This window comes from Psittacula echo (assembly GCF_963264785.1).
Source record: "Psittacula echo genome assembly, chromosome: 2".
In the NCBI taxonomy this organism is placed as follows: Eukaryota; Metazoa; Chordata; class Aves; order Psittaciformes; family Psittacidae; genus Psittacula; species Psittacula echo.
Genome location: NC_137737.1, coordinates 57540706 through 57558822, shown reverse-complemented (window position 1 = coordinate 57558822; position 18117 = coordinate 57540706). Strand labels below are relative to the sequence as shown.

At 39.6% G+C, this 18117-nt stretch overlaps 1 protein-coding gene across 7 annotated transcripts in view; it reads right to left on the bottom strand.

Annotated features, from left to right (window-relative positions):
- Positions 1 to 16404, bottom strand: part of NKTR (natural killer cell triggering receptor) — a 42475-nt gene extending 26071 nt beyond the window's left edge. For all 7 annotated transcript variants that reach the window (XM_080639465.1, XM_080639467.1, XM_080639466.1 and 4 more), the window contains exons 1-6: positions 16307 to 16404; positions 15875 to 15969; positions 7157 to 7231; positions 3132 to 3239; positions 2071 to 2115; positions 203 to 290 (exon numbers count right to left, since the gene is read on the bottom strand). In XM_080639465.1, the coding sequence (XP_080495591.1) occupies positions 203 to 290; positions 2071 to 2115; positions 3132 to 3239; positions 7157 to 7231; positions 15875 to 15932 (374 nt within the window). In that variant the 5' untranslated portion in view covers positions 15933 to 15969; positions 16307 to 16404. The remainder of the gene's footprint in view (positions 1 to 202; positions 291 to 2070; positions 2116 to 3131; positions 3240 to 7156; positions 7232 to 15874; positions 15970 to 16306) is intronic.
- Between the last annotated feature and the right edge of the window lie 1713 nt (positions 16405 to 18117).

Genomic DNA, 18117 nt, shown 5'->3' with positions numbered 1-18117 from the left:
CCAGCTTCTAATCCAAATAAATACCACAAGCAAGTTGTGGTAACTAATGTTTCCTATTGTAACTTACACTGCAGGTACCCACTCAACCCTAGTTAAAGTAAGATAAATAACATTGTTATAGATAATTTAGCAATACCATCTTTCTCATGAACAGCGCTTCTCTGTTTAAGAAAAGCTCAACTGTCATATTACATCTACTCACATGAAAAACTGGGAACCATTGGTATGTTTCCCTCGGTTTGCCATTGACAAAAGGAACGCTCTGTCATGTTTGAGAATAAAGTTTTCATCTGTTTGAAGAAAAAATACGTTTGTCAGATTTTCCCTGACAAGGAACATATGGCTAAGTTTCTTAGTAACTTATGGATGATAGAAGAAGAAATTCTGCTGCTGCTGAAGAAACATGAACAAGTTGGAGAAAACCAAAAATAAAGTTTAAATAAGCCCCTCAAAGTTACAGTAGAAGCAGCTACAAGACAGAAAATGTTCTTTAAGAAAAAGCTTAAGATATAGTGCAAACATTTCTAATGAAAAAACATCTAAAGTTATCAGTAGTGTCTTCAATAAACAGTAGATTCTCATAGACTTGGATTTAAATCCAGCATTTTCTGAATAAGAACATTGTTGGCAAATTCACTGAAATCCTAAAACAAGACTGAACATACATGATACTGTTATTTACACAGCATGCACCTCAGGTAGAAAGATCAGGAGAACAAGCCATTTCCCTGGTATGGATCATTATGAGATAGCCACCTATCCACTCCAAACTGGAAGTCTCAAAATATTCAAGGAGGAAAAAAAAAAATTCCTGAATGAGAAACTAAAGAACACCTTGTTCCTGCAACCTAAGTATAAAATCAATTAAGACTAAACTAAACATGCATTTTGCATTCCAGTGAATTAAAGAGGACTTCTGGTTGCACAGCATAATATAAAACCATATCTTCTGAAGCTCATTTTCAAAGCTGAAAATCGTAATTTGAGTGTACAAAGCTGTTACTTGGAAGATTACATATCACGGTCCTGCATGTTCAGCACTCACCCCGTTTAGAAACTAACCCTAGTAACTTTTTAGCAAATGGATCTGTTCAAGACTTTCTTTTGACTAAAGGTTGTAATACTCCAAAACTAAATTATGTCTCTGTAAGACAAACTTAATGGCATGTACTTCACCACACAGAGCTACTTGCAAAACATACAGAATCCAGAGCTGTTACCTAAGTAAATGTAGTACTTTTTTTAATGCTTAAACACCACATTAACTACCCAATGGTTTGTGTTTTGTTGTTTTGTTTGGTTGTTGGTTTTTTTTTTCCCCAGTAAAGAATTTTCAATATGTTAGAAACTCACCATTTTTCTTCCAACAACAGATTTTAAAAAGAGGCAAATGTACATTTATTTACAAATTCTTTGCAAGTAAAGTAACTTATGTAGCATATAAACAAAGTAAAACACTTTTAGAAACAAACACTAAGCATACAAACCTTGAATAGGGAAGGGGAGGAAAGAGACATTAACAAAACAAGAAATAATTGTTTAGAGATGGAAATTATGCCAGTATTCTTTCTCAGAATAAGCCACTAACCCTCAGAAAGGTCAGACACAGAACTCTTTATTTCTCCAAGCAACAGATATCCATCTACAAACGGACGTATCAGTTGTCTATGTATTTACTAGGGAGGGTACAAGGGAACAGAGTTTGAATTTGTGTTACTGAGCTTTTGTCTCTTACCTTTTCATTTTGCAAAAGACCACAATCTCTATAAACAAAAGAATATGTTGACAGTTTTAGGCAGGAAGATAGGAGTTTATTCATGAATAAAGTTGCCTAACCTCCATGCTGAAAGTCATGTTTAACCAATAATGTTAGCCTTAATTAATTGTCAGTTAAAGTTAAGTATTACCAAAAAATTATTTGAAAGTCATGCATATAAAAAGGATTCTCATGCAACATTAGTTTCATGCAAAAGGTGATCTATAAGTATACCTGTCTGCATTAAATAGCTTCAGAATCAAGATTTATCTCAGAACTAAATAAAGACTCTGCAAAGATGTATTTCCTCTTACCTTTGAAATAGCCACCATAAATAGATTCACCTCCTTTTCCATTACCTGTGCATCAAAAAGCATGAATTAAACCTTTTGTTTTGTTTATGGAAAAAAAAGCCATATGTAACATTGCACCAGTTTACTGCAAACCAGTACACTCTGGCCAGTTACTGAATTACTCCTTAAGTCAGTCACAGCCATGCATTACCCTGCTGACACTCAAAATACTGAGAATGAAGATAGCCTTAGTGTCTCTGAACACTGGGCTCTAAAGGCCAGTTCCCCTCACTGGTATTTGCTAAAGCAACAGCAGCCAGCAGAACAACAGCAAAGAGGAAATAATAAAAAAATAAAAATGAAACAGACAACAGTAGGTATGAGCAACAATCTTGCCTGGCCCAAAGCCAGTGAAAGGCCACTAGAATGGAAGGGCTAAGAACACAGCCGGCAGTTTTAAATGCTCTTCTACTTCACTCTCAAAGCAAGATACTCCCTCACCACACCCATTTTATCAGGCAAAAGACTTCAGGACACAGTGAAGGAGAAAGACATTTTGGCAAGGGCAGGTATTTCAGGGAAGGACAACAGGCCAAAACATTCTGTTGTACACATACTGCGGGGAATGAAGCAAAGAAACTCCTAGATAATATCCTTTTAGAGATTTTTTCATTAAACACTTCTAGCTTATCTACTATTTTATTATTTCTAAACTCACTCAAACAGTTATGTCCCTGTACTAATAGGGCGTGAGTAGTGTTGCCTCTACTGCAGGCACAAAAGTGAAAAGCAGTTAAAACTACAGTTTGGACTTGAATTGTTTAAATAATATAGGCGTTACCAGCCCCTAAACTAAAGGGTTTTTTCTTCTTTAACTTAATACATTTTTCTAAACAGATATTACTTCAGATGAAACATTTTATAATTTCAAAAATTAACAAAGAAGTGCTATACTTCACAGCAAATGAAATATTTTTATGGCATTGTAGTAATTCCACAGCATTTTCTAAAGTTACATTATAATCACATAAGTCATAACAAAGTTCCATTTATAGCATTTCAGTTTTAAACATGTATTTTACCTTCGCTGAAGTCCCCACCCTGGATCATGAAGTTTTTAACCACACGATGGAAGGTAGTGCCTTTATAGCACAGCTTCTTTCCAGTTGTTTTGCCAATTCCTTTTTCACCTGCAAAAGGGTTAAATGAAAAGAATCTACAGATTGTCACAAAATAAATTTAAGGGTTTTTCCTCCCTACTGCTGATGTATATAAGAGCCATCAGAATCAGAGAACTATATAAGATACCACAGTCCTACCTGTTGCCTTTTCAACATCCATTAATAGCAGACAGGACCTCTTTACAAGGGGACTCAAGTGAAAATTAGGTGATTTCTTCCAAAAAATATTCCATCCCCTCCCAAGGAAGAGTGTATTTCACAGTATCACAGTATGCTATTTATTAGCAAGTCACTCGTGACAATTTATAGAAAATGAAAGTTCATTATAATGATGGGTTAATTACTTTCTGTGGTTACAGCTATGCTGCCATGTTAGCTGAAGCTTATACCTGACTCCTTTTCAAACCATTATATATCTGGCTTTGGCACTTGAATTCTTGGACAGAAATCTGAGCTCAGAACAGGCTTCAAATCAGTTTCGACACAGTCCAGTCCTGGAAAAATGGGACTGAGCTACTCCAAGCATGCACCACATCTTTACCAATCCATGAATGGTGTCAGGCCACCCACTAATGCCAATTTACCCAGCACTGACCCTCACCATCTCAGTATGAAAATTGAGACTTCCATTTCTGGAAAGAATGACAGCACAAGGGAACAGAATTGTTTATACAAGAACAGTTCCAGGATGAACTGAATGTGAATTGTAACGGGGGGGGGATGACAGACGGGGGACGGACAATGACCAAAAACAAAGAAATAAAAAATTCCTCAAATCCTGTACCGTTACTGAGGTCACTCTTATCCAGCAGCAGAAGGTACATCAGGTCATAGTGCCTGTTAATTCTTTCTGAGCCTTAGATTTTTTATGGAATGACACCCAGTGGACTCCTGCTGCAGCTGTAGCTCAAGCCTACTGGTGATTTTTGATTCAGTTTCATTAACAGTTTTTCCAAAATTCAGGGAAAAAAAACTTCACTGGGCATGTGGATGAGGGTACTGCGACTGGCAGGGGAGAGGTCCTGCAAGTAGGTTCATGAGGGATTTATACTGGTCAAGTCAAGGAACAAACAAGAGACACTGACTTCAGATTCCAGAAAGTATGGAGCTGGCAGAACACTGTGATTAAGGGCATTAGGTATATTATACCCTGTACAACAGCTAAAATCCCATGTAAACCATAGTGCAGGAGATAGTCTGTAATGAGAGAGGACAAATAACCTAATGTTCTGTTTCATCCCACCACTAATTATGAAACAGATGTTTGACACTATCAGAGGACATTTAACCTGTATGTTCCGTACCATGTAGCTCACTTAGAAATGTTCCTGTACTTGTTACCTAGAACCAACACTCTCCTTTTGCAATCCTCCACCCAAAATTAACTCATGGCCAAATCACACCAAATTTGCCATGCTAAATAGCCCACTGCTCCAGGATGAGGGCAAAGAGAGAGACACAAAACCCACTCATGGCATTGTACTTGTAGAAGCCTCCTCTTGGAGGACATAACTTATTTTCCATTACCCTGACTCTCCATACCCATGGCTCCCAACAGTGGTCTCCATTTGATTATGAGAAGGGAAGCTCCTGACAAAGTGCTAAAGAGCAGATGGGCTTGTGCTTATTCAATAGGTGGACTGACAGAAGGGCCTGAAAATGCCAGTTTGCAAGCCCAGATGTTTTAATTTAAATGCAAGGAGCCTCTTGCTGTCAAGGCAGACATCATACTTTCACGGGAGCCAGGTCTATTTCTGACAACAATGTCAGGCTGCAGGAAGGCTGCCCAAATCACCTCATCCTCCTCCATCTGTCTCTGACAAAAACATCCTGGCTTGCTTCACAGAGATTATGGAGGGAGCAGCAGGCAGGATGATGGGCACAGCATTTTAAATACTGGTCTTTCTCTCATGCCATATCGCTCTACCTTGAGACAAGTGAAACCACCATTTGTGTGGTTTCACAAAATGCATGCCCACCGCACAATGGACACAGCTCAAATCAAGTTGCTACGAGGTCCAGATCTCAAGAGTAGACCTCTTAACTTTGTGCTTACTTTCCAATATTCTTTCAATTAAAGACAAGTTCCAGCTGAAGACATCAATGAAACTTGTACAGCCAGCTGCAGAAGAGAACTGAAACAGGGATCCAATACAAAGAAGTCAGACTTTTTTCCTTTAAAAAGTTGTTCTTCTGCTTGCTTGTTTTGTTCCTCATTATCTCCAATACCTTTCCCTTCCTTTCCCTCCACCTAACATTCTTCTAGCAAAGCTGCTGTCAGGATTTAAACAATCCTTTGGAGCTACAGGACATGAGGCTCAAACATTACGCTATCCAGTCTAATGCTGCATTTCATTTTTTATCTTTTTACTCTATTCTGAGTAAGATAAACTTCAAATGAGCTCCCATTTTAGTATGAGAGTTGTACCATTCTTGCCCATTTTCAGTCTATCTCTAGGTATCTCTAAGTGGAAAAAAAAAAATCTGAAAGTAGAATATAAAGAGGGGGCATCACACAAAGACCTCAAAAAAACCAAGGTACATACTACGCCTTCTACAGTTCATAGTATTATACAGCTATTCTGAATCTTCAGAGATTATCTAGAACCCATCACATTCTGGGATCTGAGCTCTGACAAGATGAGCTTTAAGAAGTTAATACATAAGGATATCAACAAATTTATTTCACATAACCCGATAGCTAAAAGCTGCAGTTCACTAGAGCCAGATGTTAAAATGCTGCCTGGAAAGTCTTGCTGAAGCCTTTTAATGAATTGGAAAAGAGTTATTTCATGTAAAAGGGTATATATACTTCACTGGTATAGTTAGTTCAAGATATGCTGTAAATCACTAAGCATCCAGTTATAAATGACCAGGAGAGCACCAACAGATACTTATGCGAGGAATGTATTTTGTAACACACATCAATTCCTGTAATAACCTAATCAAGATTAATCTGCAGTTTACAGCTGAAAAATCCCTGAGGAAGAGTGCGGACCAAAAAACCCCACCAAATCCTTGCTAATATTGCTCTTTTTAAAAAAGTTATGTCTTGCTTAAATTAAAAAAAAAACAAAAAAAAACCAAAAAAAAACCCAAAAAAACCACAAAACAAAAAAATCCCAACCAACCAAACCAACAACAACAACCACCAAAAAAATCACACCCAAAAACCTCAAAAAATACCCCCTTAAAAAATGGGCTGGAAACTGCTACATTATACCCAGACATTCTTTTGTCAGTGCTGCCCCTTTGATTTCACAGATCTCCAACCAAACAACGCCAGGATTTCTACGGGGCCATCATATTCCCTTTTAGTCCTTCATTAGCTAAAAATGAAGAAGTTTTCTCAGATTTAAAAGACAGTTCTATCCTCTGATCTCTGTAGCACTTCTATGAACCTGAAATACACTCAAAGTTTTATTACAGATAAGCAACATTTTATATAAGAAAAAGTTTCAATATATTCAGTTTTATGTAGTGTCCCAAGTCAAACATCACTATCATACTGTGCAGTGACATTAACATTAAATAGGTCTCCTGACAAATCCTAGCACCCTGATAAATCCTAACAAATTGCATATCACATTTGTGTAACTTCAGTGACCACTTCTTAGTCTCAGCCTTGGCAATCACTTCTACCTAAAGCAGTCCCACATTAGGGACCAAAAGTTTTTGTTCCATAAATTCAGTTTGCACTCTGTAATCATGTATTATTGCCACTATCCTAACTCAGTCAGTTACAGAATACCACACTATTTCCTGCTATGCATTATTCAAACCCTCCTCAGCTCTAGCAAGTCTCAGCTTTGTTTTCACCAGGAAAATAAAGATCAGCACTATTATTATGCTGTGGATTATGCTTGTATAACAAATAATAATTCTAAGAAACAATAAGAAATCTTAAATATGAGCATGGTACTTACCCGAGCACAAGCAAAGGAAGTTTTTACAAGTCTTCGGACATATGTCTGAGAAGAGCTGAAACATAATTCGACCAACTAAAATATTAAAAAAAAAAAAAAAAATTAAGAGTTTTATAACTCATAATAAAATCTTCACATAAATAAGCATATTTTGAAAATAAAATTTTCTGATAAAAGTTATTTTATCAAGCAGAAAACATCTCAAATACGCATACATTAAAACAAGTGGCAGGAAAGAACAATACTATAATAAAAAAATGAAGATTAATATAATTACATCTAATTTATTAAAAATCCTAATTATTCCATTTTGATTTGAAAGCCAAACTTACTTATTAAAATAGTTTATCCTGTCAAATCCTGTTTTGAAAACATGTGCCATAAATACAGGTCCTCAGAGAGCTGGACTAATTCCCCTGCTCCCATGTACTATATTTATACAAATAAGTTAATAATTACATTATCACAGCTTCCTCTGAGGTAGTTACCTAAAAAGCCCAACTGACCTAGTCCCATACTGTGTTAAGGACTAGAGGTACATCAGCACTCTTGGCCTAAAATCCTCTAGTTCAAAAACAAACAAACAAAAAAGATGAACCAAAATACAAAAGGCAGGCAAAACACCAACAGCAATTTTAGCATTAACATTCCACTTGCCAGGTACTATGAACCAAATACTACTTTCTGCCTATGCAAAGTGGGCAGACTAATTCTCTCAGTTCAGCTACCCCCATGCTACTGATGGTAGTTATGCTGTGTACCTTCCAAGACTATTAAATACTGCTGAAGAGTGCTTTAATATAAAGAAACACTGGGTTAGAACTGATTGACATTTTCTTTTATATTCCAAGACACTGGGGTGTATGTTGCTAAAGAAAAATACCCAAAAAAAACCAACTATATGAAAGCTTAAAAAAATATATAATTAGCAAATAGGAAGTTGCTAAATAAGCCATAAATAAGCCACACTGTCAATCAGCATTACAAGGGGACCAGTAATAATCTGTCAATGAGCACTACACTCTAGTGGTGTGCACTGGTAAGACTTCAAAAATAATTTTATTTTCCGTTTGTCCTGGGTTCAGCAGTAGCAGTCATTTTTCTCCTTCTTAGTAGCTGGTGCACTGCTGTGGTTTTTACTTTCAGCCTGGGAACAGCGCTGATAACACCGATGGTTTTAGCTGTTGCTAAGTGATGTTTACTCTGACGAAGGACTTCCTGAGTCTCATGTTCCGCCAGGGAGGAGGAGTAAGCCAGGAGGAAGCATAGAAAGGACACCTGACTCAAACTAGCCAAAGGGGTATTCCATACCACAGCACGTCATGCCCAGGATGTAAACTGAGGGGAGCTACCCGGAAGGGCTAGACCATTGCTCAGTCAGGCTGGGTATCTGTCAGCAAGTGGTGAGCGGCTGTATTCTCTTCCCTTGTTAGTTCCCTTATCATTATTATTATTGGTGGTAGCAGTAGTGGTTTTATGTTATACCTTAGTTACTGGGCTGTTCTTATCTCAATCCGTGGGAGCTACATTCTTTCAATTCTCCTCCCCATCCCTCCGGGAGCAGGGGGAGGAAGAGGGGGACAGTGAGCGAGCGGCTGTGTGGTTCTGAGTTACCAGCTGGGCTTAAACCACGATGCCTTCCACCCTCCAAAAAAAAAGAAGTTCAAATGCATTTTATTCAATATTTTGCCATTAACAAAAATTCTGAGAAGCTCCTAAGAAATTGCATTCAATTTTAAGCCTTTGTCCAAATGTATGTAATTGCCAACAAGGTGAATTGATGGTTAAAAAAGGGGAGAAACAAAATAACACCACCTGTATTTTGTAGTCTTGAATAAAAATTCAAGATGCCTTCAGCTGATGAAATGTCTGCATTTCATAGGATTATAGAACAGTTTGGGTTGGAAGGGACCTTAAAGCTCATCCAGCTCCAACCCCCTGCCACAGGCAGGGACACCTTCCACTAGACCAGGTTGCTCCAAGCCCTGTCCAACCTGACCTTGAACACTGCCAGGGATGGGGCAGCCACAGCTTCTCTGGGCAACCTGTGCCATGGCCTCACCACCCTCACAGGGAAGAACTTCATCCTAATATCCAATCTAAATTTACTCTCTTTCAGCTTAAGGCCATTCCCCCTTGTCTTCTCACTACATGTACTTTTAAAATGTCCCTTAACTACAGTAAGAAGGTTCTCTGAACTTTCTCATTACAGCAGGAAAATCTAAAGAAAATGGTGAAGGACAGTCTCCAAAGAATGAAGAAATAGCAAATATTCAAAGACCTCATATTAAACAGTGGTAGCTGTAACAACCACTATGAAAAAGCAGCTATTCTCAAGTGAAGAAATAATGATAAGCTATGCAAATTGAAGACTCATGCAGAGAACACAATGGAGTAGACAGTTTAGTAAGAGAGTTATCAATTTTCACTAAAGGCACAGTCATTCAGGACAGCAGAAGGTCCATTCCCACTCTTGCAAAAGTGCTGAACAGTGACTAAGTACTTTAAAAAGCCACGTACAGATTTTCTCTTGCATTCACTGTGTGAAATAATATATGCACTTTCCAAAGAAAAGATTGTCACTATCCCCATTCTACCAAGAGTAGAGAAATAGAGACGAACTGCTCATTTACCAAGGTGACAGCTGCCAAATAACTAGTAGATGTTACTGTCTGCGGGCTCCAGAAGGCACTTTTGCCCTCAGATATAAATTGCAGAAGCCTCTGGCTTGCAAGTTCCTATCCTACATACAAACCCCACCATACCTAGCACCTGAAGCAACAAACACCACTTCTGTTTTCTGGTTGAAGAAGGTCATTTGAAGTTCTTGAAGATGCTAAGGCAGAAGGTGGGAAAAGACATTCATAACTAAGGTGTCATGATTTCAACAGCATCTTTCACTCACGCTTTGTCAATAATAGCATCTGGTAGCTTCTCCTGCCTTTCAACTCCAACAAACTGCTTGTAATGCACATATCCAACATCAAAAGACTATAGAACCAGCTTAAAAGGCAAGGACCTCTGTATAACCTAAAGTACTGCTTACCCAGTTTATCCAGCTATATAAAAGAGTGCCATGTGCTTACAAGACACAAACCACATACTGTGTGCCCATCTGCTGGGTTGCTACCTGTACGTTACCTAAACTGCATCAATACCATTATCACTGAAAGGTTTTATTTTCCACTGACAAACAGTCAATTAAATGTGCCAGAGAAAGATCAAATACATTTTCACACCTTGATCTGACAAATACATATGAAACAGCAGCTGTTAATAAAAAAAAAAAAAAATCTGTATAAAAGTTATGCTTAGAACTTACAAAGCTTTCTCATCCCTCAAACAAAAAAATAACAGGAAACATCTAATTTTAAACTTGGAGCTGAGGCAGGTGCTGACATAACACAGAAAAAGCATTTGAGATGCTATTAATTTCCTTAGATTTAGACACTTCTTATCTCAAATGATCCACCTACACTGTATAGGGAAAATTATCAAAAGGTTAAGTTATCCCATTAGGGAACAAACTTTCCACAACTAACCACAAGACTTGACTGATAAATTAAAAAAAGCAAACAAACAAATTGCTAAGAAGTGGTATTCAAGTAGGTGAAGTCTGCTCACAACCTACCCTGACTCTTCGATTGGTCTTAGCTAAGAGATGAACCTGCAGAGATACTTCACTATAAATTAAAGCTAAAAACGTTAGGATTATATTTTTAACAATGAAACTCTCACCTAACGTGAGATGCAAATGTTCCAGTACCACAAGGAAGTTACACAAACCCTTAAAATCTTTAACGCATCAACAGGCAGGACATTTATGTAATTTTAATTTAGTGTGTTCTCAATAGAAGACTGATTCTCACCAGCTTACAGCTATGATGATGTGTTTGTCTATAGCACAGTGTAGATTTTACAGTACGTTACTGTACTTCTTGTGATAGCCAACACCATAGGAATTTATCCAGTCATAATATAACATTTGCCTATTATTTATAAAACAATATTGATAAAACATTCTGACTTGTTAGAAGGCTTTTGACTTTTTTTAAACAATATTTTTGATAGACATTAAAGTGATGGAAGTATTTACCTTACTGGTCATTACATACAGTAAGCGATGCATATATAAAGTCAAAGATGTTTTCAAGTTTGATTTCACAAAGTGCTGTATGCAGCTAATAAGCTTATGGAAACCTGAAAGCCTAACAACCAGAAATAATCCAGAGCCAGGACTATTTTTAAATCAAAAGATGAGAGATTTTTTCTTTTGTTTTTGAACCCATGATCAATTTTTCAGCTGAGGAAGTACTAGTACTAGATTCAAATTAAGTGGTAAAAATTAAGTGTAGGAATATCCATGCTGTATTGTGCTGAGGGCTTCTGCTGGCAAAGTTTAATAAAATTAAAATGTTTATTAAAATGTGAATTAAAATGTTTATCCAGTGATTTCGTCCAGTTTAGCTGCTCAACTTTTCAGAAACAACCTCAGGAGCCACATAATACAAACTGTTTTGCTAGATGTTATGTTTAGACCATAAAGGTGTCAATTTCAGACAGACACTCCCACAATAAATCTAGCTATTCAAAATTAAATATATTGGGTTTGTCTTTTCCCAGTTTCTCAAAGCAAGGCAAGTAAGCAGTCCCTGAAGCATTTTTTTTTTTTTCAGTATATCAACAGGAATATCCCGCTGAAGAGGAAAGCAGGGATTACAACCATTAAAACAGCAATGCACATCCCTTACAGGCTGAGCCCAGGATGACTGTCAGAGGCCCAAAGGCTTAGATAGATCTGCCTAAAAGTTTAAATAACAGCTCACTAAAAAGATTGCATTTTAATTTTATTGATATATTTATCCCTAAATTTGTCAGCACTAAGTTACATAAATTTTAAAAGACTGCTTTAACATAGAAATGTAGCTACGGTTTTCAGAAAAATACAAACTTACTGTGGAAAAGGAACAGATTGCATTGTAAACACCAGTTAAAACAACGGATGTCACAGTTGCCCTGAGCAGGCATCTATGCCTTGACACGTTAACACTCAGTTAATGCTTCCTTACCTCGCTTTACACTCTTTGCAAGGAAAGCCTCCAAAAACTTACCTCCCCAGCTCTCTACTAAGCCCAGTCTTCCACAAATACTACCTGAAGCTCCTCCATTACAGACCTCTGTGGTCTCCACTAAAGCAAACATATTTCAGTACCGCACACAACAAAAATTTACTATCTTACTATATTTCACAGAGATATGCAAGTGAGAGACTACACTTTTTCTTCTCCTAGCAAGAGGCTCATCAGTTAGATCTTCCACTTACTAATCCAATTTGTTCTAAACTTCAAAGTAAGTCTTCAGGGTATTTCATTCCACACTGACAACAATTTTACATGATGACTGGATTACAATTCTTATCAAACCAGTTCCCTCCAAATCTACACCTTAGCTCCCTTACAGGCCCTGACAGGGGTACCCCATACAGAGTACCCCATTGGCTTCTGCTCTACTACACTCAACTGGATTGACAACTGTTTCATGGACAAAGTCAGTGCTGATCTGTTTTTTGCCAATATACAACTTTTTGCGTTCAAAGGCCTAAAAGTTAACTAGAAGCCAGTCAAGAACAATTTCTGTCTCCATGAAGGGTAACAAAATCCCCATAAAGCATCTTTGGTTCTACTAATGCAAGCAGAGTACTACAATGACTTTTGCAGTGGATCTTATTTCACATAAATTTATAGCAGCTGAAATTCTAAAATATACCAAACTTTTGCCTGAATTGACTAGAAGGAGAGAAGTAATAGAACAGCAGATTGACTGATAAGGGAAGGGGCATACCAAAGGAAGGAAACTGAAACGGAATGAAAAAGTGAGGAAGGGGTTAAACAACAAAGGACAGCAGGGAAAAAAAAAAAAAAGGTAATAAACCAAGATGAGAAGGAAAATTCTTCCAAGAATAAGAATGAAAAAAGCAAAAATGAGTAAATAATATATTTCATGATGCATAAATCTAGCTGAGGAGGGGCAGGAGGGGAAACGTGTGGAAAAACAGAATTTTGGATGGCCACAAGAACTGCTACAGCAGCAGACTCAGACTACATATGCGACATCCTAGTCAGGCATCTGTTCTAATTATCACAGTATCTGAAAGACTGAAGCTTCACACAGATTTTTGCATCAGAGAGTAGAGAGAGAAGTATTTAAACTGGCATCTGCTTCCATCCCAAGATTCTTGGAATACTGTAAGGTAGTTTACTCCTATGTGCACGCCGTATGCATCCAAATCCATTGGTATGGGGGCCCAAAAGGAGGGAGAGGTGCTGTTGGTGTTAGTATCAAAATAAACACTTATTTCTGATTTATTCTCCCTTTGCTCTTCAAAAATTACGAACCACAATGTGCATTCATAAAAAATGCTTAACAGGCAACTTATTAAAAGCAGCCTAAGTTTAGACTTAACAACACAGATGCAGAGCCTTCAAAATTTGCCCCACTGTGTGGGGGCACATTTTTGGACGCCAAACAAACTACGCTGTTAAACATGACATGGTGTGTATTCTGCAGGTGAACAGATGTCTCCAGTACGTTAACAGGCATGTCTGTTTATTCTTTGCATTTTACGGGGAGACGTTAGTTCAGCTGTTCAGTGTAGACAGGATGGGGGCAATGTCTTATCTCCTGGCTAGCAACAAGATGCAGGACTGTTCTTTTGCCCAGTTCTTTCTCCCCATATCTAATAAAAATGAGCCGGCAGATCAGCTTATTGTATTAAAGTCAAACAAAATGTTAACTTCAAAATCTGCTGGCAGTTTAAAAGTTAAAATGAATACCTCACTAGTATCAGCAGGGAGAGTACATCTCACAGTTAGTGCTTCACGTCATCTGGAAGCACTGCTTTATCATTCCCACTTGATGCAGCTTTTGAAGGTCATCTCACAGCTAGAAGAGCAACATTTAAGCTTTTTAAATATAACCTTAAATCCTGAGGCATAGTTGCATAGTGAATCCATAAACAGACACCAGAATAAAGTAGTATAACCAGATTGCACCTAAGTCCCATACCAATATTTTATAAATTGGCACATTTTCCTGCAAAAATATAAGCCATTAGTCAGGTGCAACGAAATGAGCAGGGCTCTGAGTTTGATATACACTTTTGAGATCCTTGTTACTTTAAAGGGACAATAAATACTGACAGCCACAAACACAGCCAAAGCCCTCTGTCTACTCCAGGTAACCAAAGCTCTGTGCCACCAAGAACACTAACACTGCAATTCCTCTCTGACACCGCTATCAGTCATCAAACCCAAATAGATGTGAGGAAAAACAAGGTAATGCGCTTTCACTCATGCTGCACAGCAGAAGGCTGAGGAGACAAGGCAGACAACAAGGGATATCACGAAAGAGCAGGAGCACATACATAAAGAGCAGGAGAACAGCACAGGGAGAGATTCTTCAGATGGAGAGTCAAAGCAAAAAACCCCTAACAATGATTACAAGCAAATGAGATGAATAATGAGTTGTCTTTGCTATAAAGCAATGCCATTAAACTATCATTCCTAAACTGGAAACCTATTCAACCTAAAACCTTTTTAGTAGTCTTATCCATAGTAAAACTAAATTTAAAGACACAGAAAATGTTAAAAGTCCATTCACATTAACTTTTCTCTCTGCAATAAAAGCGTTCAGAAAAGGCACAGTTAAATAACTCAAATAGGAATAACACCAGCAACAGATTTATAGATATGCCCTATCAGGTAACTGAAGCTTGAATTGAATCTGTCTTTTGAAATGAAAAAGCAAGTTAAATGGGCTACAGTTACATTTGAATGCAACTGAAATTTGAAGATGCAAAGATACAAACTTATTTCAAACACTTTCAGAGAAACATTGAAGCAAAAACTGAAAGTGAAAGCATAATGAAGCCATCACATTTCTTAATTTTGCTGAGAGAGAAACAGCAGCAATATAAAGCATTTTATGTGAAGCAACTCGTATGCATTAACAACTTCATGTTCAAAGCCATGGGTAAGTAAATCTCCACAACCATTTTTACAGAGGGGAGCAAACAGAAGCGGGAATCAAGTACTATTCCAGGATTAAAACTCACAGTCTGCCCCTAACAGGCAGATTACACTTCCCATAGGGAAAATACGAGTTAAGAGATGGATTTGTTTTAATTATTTTTCTTTTTTAAAGTGGCCACCTGATGAGACATTCTGTGCTTCTACAATCCCACGGTCAATTCTTTATTTACACTCACAAGACTCATTTTGAGCAGGAGGAGGAAAGATTTTTGCCAGCTGACCACCTGAGGTTCTTTTCCGATTTTAATTACCGTGTGATTAGAACTACTTCTCCGAGTACCTTTCCAGTTTCCTCACGACTTGCCCCAGCTTTCCCTAGCTTATAGAACTGTAAAGGTACAATAAATAACCAGGCAGCACTTCTAATAAAGGATGCTCTTTATCTTGAAAATGGTGTTAGTCTCACAGAGCCTCTCATGTATGAGACTAAAAATCTGTTGTAAGAGAGAATAAAAAGCATCCAGCACACTGGTAAACATCAAAAGTTACTAAAAACTAACTCAGAAATAAGATCAACGGACAAACTCACGGATAACGGCTCGAGTGCATTAGGGAGGCAAAAATCTGGTAAAACCCATCTCAAACACGACACTTCAGACAAGACTCGTGCCAGAGACACTGGCCTTACCTGGCTCCCGGTTGATCTCTATCTCGAAGAAGCACTGAGGCCGGTCCTGCACCCCCATGGTCGCGGGCAGCCCTGCAGCTCCTCGGCCTCGCCACCTGGACACAAAGAAGAGCCGCGCTGAGAGCCGAGCCCGCCCCGCCGAGGGGTAACATTACACGGCCGCGGCGGTGCCAGAAACTCAGGGCGACACCTTCCCCTCCCACTCCCCCTGCAGCCGCCGGCAGCGGGGCCGCTGGAGCGCGAGCGGCAGGGCGCCGGGAGGAGGCCGGCGGGGGGGGAAGCCACCCCGAGGGGAATTTCCTTCTCTCACAAACATGGGGGAGGTGAACAGGGAGGTGGGGGGGCGGGGGGGGGGGGGGGCACAGCCCCGTCAGCGCTGCCCGCCCTGCCTATCTCCTCCCCCGGGAAGGGGTGCGGCGGCTGCGGCCTTACCTGGCAGCTCCGGCGCTTTGTTCGCTCTCCGCGCCGCGCGCCGCGCGCCACACGCCCCGCTCAACGCCCCCGCCCTCCGCCCCGCGGCCAGGAGGCGCCGCCGGCCGCCACCGCCATTAGCCGACGGGCTCCACGGCCCGTCCGTCCGCCCCGCCCCGCCCCAGTACGGCACGGCACAGCGCGGCCCCGCCTCCAGCTGCTGCGGCCCTCCCCTCCCCGCCCCCGCCGCTGTTTCCCGCCGCCTGCTGTGAGGGAACGGGGACGCGGTGGTGGTGGTGTCGGGCGCCTCGTCGCAGAGTCGGGGGCACCGCTCCCACCTGAGGGGAGAACCTCCCCTGTCCCCTTGCTTGGCCGGGAGATAGGCACGGTGTGAGGAGTTTACAGCATTAATAAAATCGTGACCCCTGTGCGGAACATCCCTCCTCACTGCCCTGACCCCGAGCTGTCAAGACTGTGCAGGACGCTGGAGCTAAGAGACCATCTCGCACACAGTGTGCTTCACCTCTCTAATTCGAGGAGTCTGGGCGGGTTTACAGAGATACCGCCCTCTGAAGGGAATATATTTTTTGAGAGCACAAAAAAAAAGCCCACCCAAAAATTTAGGAGATTTTGTATGAGGGAGTGTTCCCCTTGATGCGTGTATCACGGCTGTGGTAGGACGGCTCTGGTTCTCTGGCATGAAAACAAGGCTGGCCTGGGGTGATCCCATCCTTTGCTGAGCCTTAGCTCTGCATAAATTTACAAAGCCATGCCTTAGGAACCCAAGAAGTGTCTGGAAGTGTTCAAGGCCAGGTTGGACGGGGCTTTGAGCAACCTGGCCTAGTAGAAGGTATCCCTGTCCATGGCAAGGATGATGGATGAGCTCCTTTATAGGCCATTCTATGATTCTCTTCCACAATTCCAACAATAAGTTTTGTTGCTTTCTAAGCACTGAGGCCATCTTATTCAGGCCTTGCCACCCCAGAAGCAAAACATTTACGATGCAAAACATTTCAGAATGCTTTCCAGAAGTTGTACAAACTAGAATGCATTGCAGTAGTTTTACCTGGCAGCCGTATCTGTGGTTACATCCTTGTCTGAGGAGAAACTCAGAGGTGTTAGATTAAAAAACGGATGTGCTGAGAATAAAGACTAGCAACAATGACATCAAAGGATGTTTTAGAAGTTAGGAATGCAGCAAAATGGGATTGTTTTAGATGTAATTTATCTATAGCTTTAATGGCTGCTAGCACTATAGTATTTGGGCTTCCAAAGACATTTTAACAGCCAGATTCTGTCATTCTTTATTATGTTTAATAACATGGATTGTGCAAGTCGTCCCTACGGAAGTCTATCAATGGAGTTGTCACAGAAGTTTGCAGGTCCTTTTGGGGATACTTGCATGGTAAGCCATCACACAACATAAAAAAAGCCTAGCACAGTCTGGCCCTAAATTATTTAGCTGTGAAATGCTTTTATAATATACAAGCGTATTATTTTCCACAATTTAAAATGGCAAACTGAGAAACAAAGCTACTGAGAAGCTGAGTTACAGTAGCTTCACAGGAATTCCTTTCCAAAAATTAAAATTTGAAATTTGATTTCCTTAATCAATAAACGTATGCTTGGGTTTTATGGTTATGTGGGTTTTTTTGTTTCCTCCCGAGCTGAAATAACCTATTAATTCTCTTTTATCTGCATCCTCTTGCTCTTCTGCTTTCAGAACATGAGCTTGCTAAAGGCAGGTAAGCAAATAAATAAGCTAAATAAGCTAAAGTCTCATAAATAAATAAATAAGGACATGGAAATGTGCTACTTGTTCTTTGTGCAAG